We start from the raw sequence: 10,278 nt of genomic DNA, 5'->3' as shown, positions 1-10,278 counted from the left end.
AATTTATTTTTGAGAGAGAAAGAGAGACAGCGTGAGCAGGAGAGGGACAGAAAGAGAGGGAGACACAGAATCCAAAGACAGGCTCCAGGTCCTGAGTTAGCTGTCAGCACAGAGCCTCACATGGAGCTCAAACCCACAAACCGCGAGATCATGACTTGAGCCGAAGTCGGATGCTTAACCAACTGAGCCACCTAGGCACCCCATGAATAAACATTTTTAGGAGTGTTTGGATGGCTCAGTGGGTTAAGCATCCCACACTTGATATTAGCTCAGGTCATGATCTTACAGTTCTTGAGCTGGTGCTACCCATTGGACTCTGTGCTGACAGTGCAGAGCCTGCTTGGGATTCTCTGTCTCTCTCTCTCGCCACCCCCCACCCCCCCAACAGTCACACTCTCTTTCACTCTTTAACAAAAAAAAAGAAAGAAAATAGCTAAACATTAAAAAAATAGTTTTAAAAAATAGATACTTTAGGAACCACCATATTGTTTTACAGTGATTGCACCATTTTAATTGCCACCAGAAAGGCGCAGGGTTCCACAGGGGTTCCAATTTCTCCACATTCTCNNACATTCAAATGCTTATGAAGCAGTATCTCATTGTGATTTTGATTTGCACTTCCCTAGGGACTAGTGTTGTTGAGCATCTTTTCCTGTGCTTATTGGCCACTAATATATCTTCTTTGAAGAAATGTTGATTCATGTTTTTACTCATTTCTGAATTGGGTTGTTTGTTTTGTTGTTGTTGTTGTTGTTGTTGTTGTAGGAGTGCTTTACAGATTCTGGATATTAATTCTGTATCAGATACATGACAACAGTGGAAAGGGAAAACAAGGAATAGACCTGAGTAAGAATATGAAGAAAGAACTGTCAAAATTTGGATAAAGTAGCTATGTTTTAAGTTAGAATAGCTGGGATGTTTTAAGCAAGAAAATTAAAATTATTGTGATTTGAAGATTTATTTTTTAAGCCAGTGTTGGCAGTGTTGACAGTTCTTCCTTTCTTCCAGGTATCTCAGGTAGTTTGAACTTTGATGAAGAGGAGACTGATGGTGAAGAAGAAGGAAAAAAATTATGTAATTCACCATATTCAGATGCAGAGAGACCCAATTCTGCAGCCAGCCAGAAATCAACCACAGTATGTAGTTCCGAAATGTCTTCCTTTGGAACTTATTTAACCATTTCCCAAATGTACCTCTAATATTTAAACAGGATTACTGAGTGAGGGTGCCTTCAAAAGGTTTTTTTTACACGTTTATTTATTTTTGAGAGAGAGAGAGTACATGCACAGGTGCGTGTGGGAAAGGCTCAGAGAGGAGGAGGGACAGAGGATTTGTTGTTTTTTTTTTTTATAAATAGTTTATTGTCAAATTAGTTTCCACATAACACTCAGTGCTCATCCCCACAAGTGTCCTCCTCCATGCCCATCCCCCCTCCCCCCCACATCCATCAGTCCTCAGTTTTTGTCAGCATTCAAGAGTCTCTCATGGTTTGCCTCTCTCCCTTTCCCCCACCATTTCCCCCCTTCTTCTCCCCCTTGTTCCTCCGTCAAGTTCCTCCTAATCCTCCTATACGTGCAAACATATGATATTTGTCCTTCTCTGCCTGACTTATTTCGCTCAGCATAACACCCTCAAGGTCCATCCATGTTGCTACACATGGCCAGATTTCATTGTTTCTCATTGCCATGTAGTATTCCATGGTATAGATAAACCACATCTTCTTGATCCATTCATCGGGACAGAGGATTTGAAGTGGGCTCCGTGCTAAGAGTGGAGAGCCTGATACGGGGTTTGAACTTATGAACCACGAGATCATGACCTGAGCCGAAGTCAGATACCTAATGGACTGAGCCACCCAGGCGCGCCTCTTTCAAAAGATTTAAGGTCAAATTTATCCTTAAAGTTCGTGTCCCCCCTAATTTCTTGTGCCTCAAGCCAGCTATTGTGAAGTTATAGCCCACTTTAGTCCTTGACTCCTTCATTATTCCCAATATTCATGTACTTATTTACTTCTCAGAGTTTCCCTTTATTTTGTCAGAAGACTAGAGACAGAGGGACAAGTCACTAAATTATTTTGTCCATTGCTTGTTTCTTGACGAGAATAAGAAGTTTTCTGATCCAACCTCCTATTGCTCACATGTGGCTCTTCTTTCAGGATACAGGAGCTTCCGGTACTGCAGCCCAACAAACTGACAACCAGCTGGGAGATGTGGAGAATTTGGAGGACTTTGCATATAGTCCTGCCCCTCGGGGTGTTACAGTAAAGTGTCGGATAACCAGGGATAAAAAAGGAATGGATCGGGGTCTCTTCCCCACTTACTATATGCACTTGGAAAAAGATGAAAATCGGAAGGTATGAGAAATGATTCCTTAAAATTTCTTTTCTTTTAGGGGTGCCTGCGTGGCTTAGTCGGTTGAACGAACGACTTTGGCTCATGTCCTGATCTCACAGTTCATGGGTTCGAGTCCCGCATTGGGCTTGCTGCTGTCAGCCTGTCAGCATGGAGCCCGCTTCGGATCCTCTGTCTCCCTCTCTTTCTGCCCCTCCCCCACTCACACTCTCTCAAAAAATAAATAAAACATTTAAAAAAACTTTTTAAAATTTTTTTCTTTTATTTATTTGAGAGACTGAGAGTGGGGGAGAAGGGCAGAAGGGGTAGCGGGGCAGGGAGGGGGGAGAGAATCCCAAGCAGACTCCACACTCAGCACAGAGCCTGACATGGGTTCAATCCCACCACCCCAGGATGATGACTTGAGCCCAAACCAAGAGCCAGACACTCAAGCTACAAGGTCCCCCCGGGCACCCTAAGAATTGATTCTTAAGACAGACCTTGAAATAGAGGGGAAGAATGTTGTGGGAATAGATTATTGAAGGGCCTCAGGATAGGGGAACAGCACTGGGAACAGACCAAGTCATCTGGAAGAAGACTGTACTTCTTAACTCCTAGGTGCTGTGTTCTAGTTTCAAAGAGCCCATAGTCTCACAGGCAAAATCTATCCCACCTCGAATAAAAAGAGTTTTATCCAGAATATAAGAAAATGGAGGAGAATATTTGAATGTAATTATTTGCACCTCGATCCTGTTTTTTGGCAGGGGGAGGGTGTTATTGTGTGCTCTTCAGTTTTTATTTTAATTATGGTAGAACATGACCTTGTAGAAGAAAGATCAAGCTTAGTGGAAATACAGAACAGCATGCAAGTGAAACGTCTTATGACTCCCTCTAGAAGTTCTAATTTACTTTAAATATAAATTGGAAGCAATTTACTACTTGCTAATGAACAGTGTATTTTGTCTTGCTACCAGGTCTAAGTGGATGATTTTAAGAGCACAGGAATGAGATGATGATTTATATCATTGTTATTATAACCACTCTTTATTAAGTGTTTATGCTGTAGCAGGCATGTGCTAAATGCTTCATGTATGTAGTATCTCCTGTATTATACGAGAGATAGGATTTCTTATCCCTGCTTCTAGATGAGTAACTGCAACATAGGGAGTGACATACCCGCCTCAGGTCACACTAATATGAGGCAGAGCCAGACTGTTTGATTTCAAAGTCCCTTCCTTAGCTACTGCCATTCTCCTATTTCCCTGTCATTGTCCAAGTCTAGTGGGATTTAAGGATGCATACATAGGACAGTATTGATATCACTGAAAAAAGTGAAAAGGAATATGAGGAAACAGCTGCAGTAAAGAATGGGAAGGATGGGACGGGGCGCCTGGGTGGCTCAGTCGGTTAAGTGTCTGACTTCAGCCCAGGTCATGATCTCACTATTCATGAGTTCGAGCCCCATAGTGCTGACAGCGAGCTACCTGCTTGGAATCCTCTGTCTCCCTCGCTCTCTGCTCCTCCCTCCCTCACGCTGTCTCTGCCTCTCTCAAAAATAAATAAATAAACTTAAAAAAAAAAAAAAGAACAAGCCGTGGTGGTCCTTTTGACATTTTTGGCTGACATTTTTTTTCTTTTTCCAGATATTTCTTCTTGCAGGTAGAAAGCGGAAAAAGAGCAAAACATCCAACTACCTTATCTCCACTGATCCAACAGATTTATCTCGTGAAGGGGAAAGTTATATCGGCAAACTGAGGTGAGAGCAGCCTTGTTTTACTCATCTATTCTTTCTGATACTTTTATTCCTGTGGTTGTAGAACAATCCTTTTCTTTTCTTTTCTTTTCTTTTCTTTTCTTTTCTTTTCTTTTCTTTCCTTCCTTCCTTCCTTCCTTTCTTATGTTTATTCATTTTTGAGAGAGAGAGTCGAGCAGGGGAGGGGCAGAGAGAGAGGGGACAAAGATCCCAAACCGGCTCTGAGCTGACAGCAGAGAGCCTGAAGCAGGGCTTGAACTCAGAGAACTGTGAGATCGTGACCTGAGCCAAAGTCGGATGCTCAAGTGACTGAGCCATGCAGGCGCCCCAAAGCAATCCATATCTTCTTTACGTTGAGCACGTATTGATGTGTAATCTTAAAAAAAAGTAGAAGTTAACAGAAAATCGAAGTCCCTTCCTTATTGAATGAGTGATCTTTGAAAAAGTAGTGATGAACATTTGGAGAACAGGCAAATGGGCTTCCACTCTGTTACACACCTGTCCTAGATTTGTATTTGTGTTGGAGAAAAACTATAGATTATTAACGGCGACTTTTGCCTCTTGATTCTAGATCCAACCTCATGGGGACCAAGTTTACAGTTTACGACCACGGTGTCAGCCCAGCCAAGGCCCAAGGCCTGGTAGAGAAGGCCTATACCCGGCAGGAGCTGGCAGCCGTCTGCTACGTACGTGCCAGTCTTGTAACTCACTCTTTTCCGGAGTCTTTTCCTTAACCTCCTGGGTGCCCTGCTGGCCCTTTAAACCTGACCAACACTGAACTCACAGTCTTCCCTCCCACGCTTGTTTCTGTTTCTGTGATCCCCCTTTCCTGTTGCTGGTATCATTTTCTCTGTATATTCATTGTAATTATTTATGAATTACCAAGTTTGGTTATTTTTAATTCTTTTTTAATTTTTAACGTTTATTTATTTTTGACAGAGAGAGACAGAGCATGAGTGGGGGAGGGGCAGAAAGCGAGGGAGACAGAATTTGAAGGAGGCTCCAGGCTCTGAGCTAGCTGTCGGCACAGAGCCTAATGCGGGGCTCGAACTCATGAACCACAAAATCATGACCTGAGCTGAAGTCGGACGCTTAACCAACTGAGCCACCCAGATGCCTCTATTTTTAATTTTTTAAAAACATTTCTTTCCTTATCTGCTCTTTGATTTCCTAATGTCATTGGTGAGGTGCCTGGGTGGCTCAGACAGTTGAGTAATTTCCTCATGCCGTTAACTCAGTCCATTTATTACCTCTTACCCACTGGTCGGAGGTTACAACAAAGTTGAAACTGGTTTCTTTACTTTCAGTGTTCCCCTAATTCACTCTATCCTGCTGCCAGATAGATCTTTCTAAAACACAGCTCCAGTAGATGCTGTGGTTCTCTTGCTTCACAGCTTTTAGTGACTACCCACTGCATACAGAATAAAGGCCTAATGCTTTAGGCTTTGCTCCAGACTCCTCTAGTGGCTCTGACCCCGTCCCGTTCTCATACTGGGAGCCATAACAGCCCCGTCATTCCCTCGCTGCACCATGTGAGCTTTACTTACCCAAGAGCCTTTCCTTTCCCCCTCCTTGTCCTTTGTCTAACCACTGATGCCATTGGAGAAGTCTTTGCTTACCATTTGATAGAATTGACCTTTGCGTCTGTACATCCCCATGGCTCCCTGTGCTTCCTCCAGTAACTCACACATTCTACTTGTCACTGCTTGTTCCACACGAACCTTCTCTACCAGTGTAAACTCTTATTCTCTGCTACATCCCCACCTGCACAGGGCCTGGTGCATGGTAAGCATCCCAAAGTTGTCAAGTAATAGAAAACAAGAAGCAATTAACCTGACTTAACCTGTTGCTTTGATCCCAAAGTCGCAACTTTTCATAAATTGGAATTAATCTCACCATTTCCCATGAAATGTTGGTTAACTTAATATTTTATATAATGTATAGTGTTTTCTCTCCTAGCCTCATTTTTCCATTACATATTTTAACTATGCATAACTTTCATAGATATGTACATAGGCACATGTAACTATGTATAGGTATACAAACAAAAACATATATATTTACCTATTTAATGTGCTTATTCTATTCATATATAATCCACCTGGCCTGGCGTTTAAAGTTTTTTAAGTTTATTTTTTTTTAAATTTTATTTATTTTAGAGAGAGAGTATGTGCTCAAGTGGAGGAGTTGGGGAGAGGGAGAGAGAATCCCAAGCAGGCTCTACACTCAGAGTGAAGCCTGACATAGGGATTGATCCCACGATCCTGGGATCATGACCTGAGTCCACATCAAGAGTCGGACACTCAACCGACTGAGCCACCCAGGCGCTCCTAGGTTTATTGTTTTTTAAATTGAGGTGTAATTTACATGTTAGTTTCAGATGTATAATGTAATGATTTTATATATATGTATATATTGCAGAATGATCATCGCAATAAGTTTAGTTAATACCCATCACCACGCATGGTTACATGCGTGTTACAGCTGTTTCTCTTATGATAAGAACTTTTAAGATCTACTCTTTTATCAACTTTCAAATATGCAGTACAGTATTGTTATCATTATTTTTTTATTTATGTAGATAACACACAATGTTACATTAGTTTCAGGTGTATAACTTAGTGATTTGACACAATTACACATTATGCTGTGTTCACAACAAATGTGGCTACCATCTGTCCTGGACACATGGCTATTACAATACCACTCACTGATTATATTCCTTATCTGGATATAGGCATTGGAATTTTTTACTTCCTGGTACATTCCCTACATAATTTAAGCTGTACTTCTCACTGTATATCATATAGTGCCATGTCCTCATTGGGAAATATTTATTGATGATGACAAAAAATTATTTTTTGGTTTCTTTATTTTGAGAGAGAGAGCAAGTAGGTTGGGGCAGAGGGAGAGAATCCCAAACAGGCTCTGCGCTATTAGCCCAGAGCTCATTGCGGGGCCTGACCTCACAACCGTGATATCATGACCTTAGCTGAAGCCAAGAGTGGGATGCTTAACTGACTGAGCCACCCAGGTGCCCCCCAAAAACTGTGTTTTTTTTTTTTTTTAAAGTTTATTTGTTTATTTTGAGAGAGAGTACATGCTCATGAGTGAGGGAGGGGCAGAGAGAGAGGGAGAAAGAACCCCAAGCAGGCTCCACGCTGTCAGTGCAGAGCCCAACATAGGGCTGGATCTCATGACTGTGAGATCATGACCTGAGCTGAAATCAAGAGTCAGACCCTTAACTGACTGAGCCACCCAGGCACCCCTGAGATGAGGACAAAGTTGGCAAGTTTGCTCACAGCTGCCTCAAGTTTCACTTAAGAGTAAAAAGAATAAAGTTTCAAGCCAATAGAATCTGTTTCAAATTCAAGTATTCAAATTAGGCTTAAAAGGAGGTACAATATTACCTTCCTTGTTTGTGATTCTCTGTCTCTTTGTTCACCTATAGTGAAGTAATAAAATAGATTTTAGTCATTTTGACATCATCACTGGACATTTTACATGCTCACGAAAGTCTTGTGTTTTTCCTTTCTGCTTTCAAATTCCTGCCTTATTCTGTCTTCCAGGAAACAAATGTACTTGGATTTAAAGGTCCTAGGAAAATGTCTGTGATCATTCCAGGCATGAGTATGAATCATGAACGGATCCCATTTCGGCCACGAAATGTAAGTAAGGACATAGTCAATCAACAAAGGAGTCTCAAAGACAAGAATACGGTACAGACAAGATCAATACAAAAAAGTGTTGATTCTACAGAACCCAAATTGGAGAATGGCTCATACCATTCGTTAGGAGAGCGATCATTCTAGAACCTCAGCACAAGGGCAGTTGCAGCAGAATTGCTAAGGTGGTTGATTTGAAACTGCTTGGTCTGCCAGGAGAAATCCTGGATAAGCTACCACAATTTTTAAAACCTGCCTTCACTTTGGGCTTTTTCTGTGTCTGTTGTACCTTTTCTGAAATGGAGGAAGTAGTCTCCTACTCTGCCTTCTACCTCACAGAGCTGAGAGTGAATGATTTCCTGTGGTTCTCAGTACAAAGTGATGATTTTCTCTTCATACAGGACCACGAGAGCTTGCTTTCCAAATGGCAGAACAAAACCATGGAAAACTTGATCGAACTACACAACAAGGCTCCGGTGTGGAACGACGACACGCAGTCCTACGTCCTGAACTTCCACGGCCGGGTCACGCAGGCATCTGTGAAGAACTTCCAGATAGTTCACGAGAATGACCGTGAGCCCACAGGAAGGGCTGGGTGGGAATAGGAAGAAAGATGTTCTTACATGGTAGGGGTAGGAGCACTTCCTATCACTGACAGGAAGTTCTGCTCAGGGGAGAATTATTACTATTAGTTTTTTAAATNGGGGGGGGGGGGTGGGGGGGGGGTGCAGAGGATCTGAAGCAGGCTCCCTGCTGTCTCACAAACTGTAAGATCATGACTGAGCCAAAGTTGGTCACTCAACCGCCTGAGCCACCCAGGCAGCCCCCAAGGGAGAATTATTTAAGAAAGAAATTATTTCTTTGGAAAGACTAAAGTGTAGTTTTAAAGTAAAACTTCTGGGGCGCCTGGGTGGCTCAGTCAGATAGGCGTCTGACTTTGGCTCAGATCATGACCTCACCGCTTGTGGGTTAGGGCCCCACATCAGGCTCTGTGCTGACAGATATTAAATATTAAATATTAAAAATATTTAAAAAACAAAGTATAACTTCTTTTTTTAAAAAAATGTTTATTTTTAAGAGCACATGCGTGAGAGAATCTCAAGCAGGCTCTGTGCACTGACAGCTTGGATCCCTGTGTGGGGCTCGATCTCATGAGGTCATGACCTGAGCTGAAATCAAGTGTCAGATGCTTAACCAACTGAGCCTCCCAGGTGCCCGTTAGAGTAGAATTTCTGAACCACTGTTTGGGAAGCCGATGCAAATGACCCTCACTCAAACTCTGGTCCTCGAAGCTTGTACTATTCCCTTCTCTTATCATTGCACGCTAGTCAGGAGTAGTCTCCTGCTCTCTGTATTTGAGAGGAATAGTAATAGAGACTTGGCTCACAGTTAGCAGGCACTCTGGACAATGCCTCTTTTCCTTTTCAAAGTTTCCCATTTTAAAGAGATCTGGTGATTAACGGACCGATTTGAAGGATTCTTTGCTGTATCTTTAGTAGGCTTTTCTCCAGTACAGCCCCACTATTTTCTAACGTCCTCATTTCTCTCTTTTCCTAGCTGACTACATAGTCATGCAGTTTGGACGTGTGGCAGACGATGTGTTCACTCTGGACTACAACTACCCTCTGTGTGCACTTCAGGCCTTTGCCATAGGGCTTTCCAGCTTCGACAGCAAGCTGGCCTGCGAATGAGAGAAACAGCAAGGGCTGAACTTTGTCACTCAGAGCTTTCAATCGCCTTCTTTGCTTTTGCGCCAGGACATGAAGAGTGACTGCCGGCCCCTTTGGGAGTAATCCCTGAATGTATGTATGTATCTCTATGTGCATCTGCATGTGTGCGTGTGCACATATGTACACGTGTGTACACACGTGTATATGTACACATGCCCCCAGCTTCTCTGGGTTTCACAGACCTAGTCAGGGATCACAGCTGAACACGGGTGAGAGATTGTTCAAAGCACAGAGAGGTTCTTGTTCAGAGCACATTAGTGGCTCCTGAGGTTATGGCCCAACAGAGTCCGTGCCCTCGAGAGTCCGATTCCCTATGCTTGGAAATGTGCAGCTCAAATCAGGTTCTAATGATTAAACACTTGGATCTTTTTTCTTGAAGACCTTGCCTGAGTGGGATAGTTCCCTAAATTGCCTTTGGTCTTCAGTCTGCAAACTGTTTTTGCAAATCGCCAGAGAGGCTCTCCCAGCTGCTCAGCTCCGCTGTTGTATTGCAAACACAGCCATGGCCAGCTCATAAAAGGAGGAGTGCGGCTGTGTTCCGCTGAAACTTTATTTACAAAAACAGGCAGTGGGCCAGATTTGGCCCGTGGGCTGTAGTTTGCCAACTCCTGCTCCAGGTATATTTCTGTAAGTTACCTGGCCATCTTCCAGAATGGGCCCGTGGTAGTAACATCATAAGAGTGGGAAATGCCTATCTCTAGGAAGCCACAGTCCTACAGATTGGATCCGAAAAGGCTACATCCACATAGCTTTTACCTTGTTTTTTATTTTTCGGTTTTTTATTTTTTAAGTATGTTTTA

At 42.7% G+C, this 10,278-nt stretch overlaps 1 protein-coding gene across 4 annotated transcripts in view; it reads left to right on the top strand.

Moving 5' to 3' along the window:
- Window positions 1-9,467, top strand: part of TULP3 (TUB like protein 3) — a 65,424-nt gene extending 55,957 nt beyond the window's left edge. For all 4 annotated transcript variants that reach the window (XM_077759185.1, XM_077759186.1, XM_077759187.1 and 1 more), the window contains exons 5-11: window positions 1,009-1,136; window positions 2,156-2,353; window positions 3,974-4,086; window positions 4,655-4,769; window positions 7,653-7,751; window positions 8,150-8,321; window positions 9,306-9,467. In XM_077759185.1, coding sequence (XP_077615311.1) covers window positions 1,009-1,136; window positions 2,156-2,353; window positions 3,974-4,086; window positions 4,655-4,769; window positions 7,653-7,751; window positions 8,150-8,321; window positions 9,306-9,439 — 959 coding nt within the window. In that variant the 3' untranslated portion in view covers window positions 9,440-9,467. The remainder of the gene's footprint in view (window positions 1-1,008; window positions 1,137-2,155; window positions 2,354-3,973; window positions 4,087-4,654; window positions 4,770-7,652; window positions 7,752-8,149; window positions 8,322-9,305) is intronic.
- The last annotated feature ends 811 nt before the right edge of the window (window positions 9,468-10,278 follow it).

This window comes from Crocuta crocuta, unplaced genomic scaffold (genome assembly GCF_008692635.1).
Source record: "Crocuta crocuta isolate KB4526 unplaced genomic scaffold, BGI_CrCroc_1.0 scaffold72, whole genome shotgun sequence".
Lineage (NCBI taxonomy): Eukaryota > Metazoa > Chordata > Mammalia > Carnivora > Hyaenidae > Crocuta > Crocuta crocuta.
The sequence above is the reverse complement of the archived record's forward strand: the minus strand, read 5'-3'. Positions and strand labels throughout refer to the sequence as shown.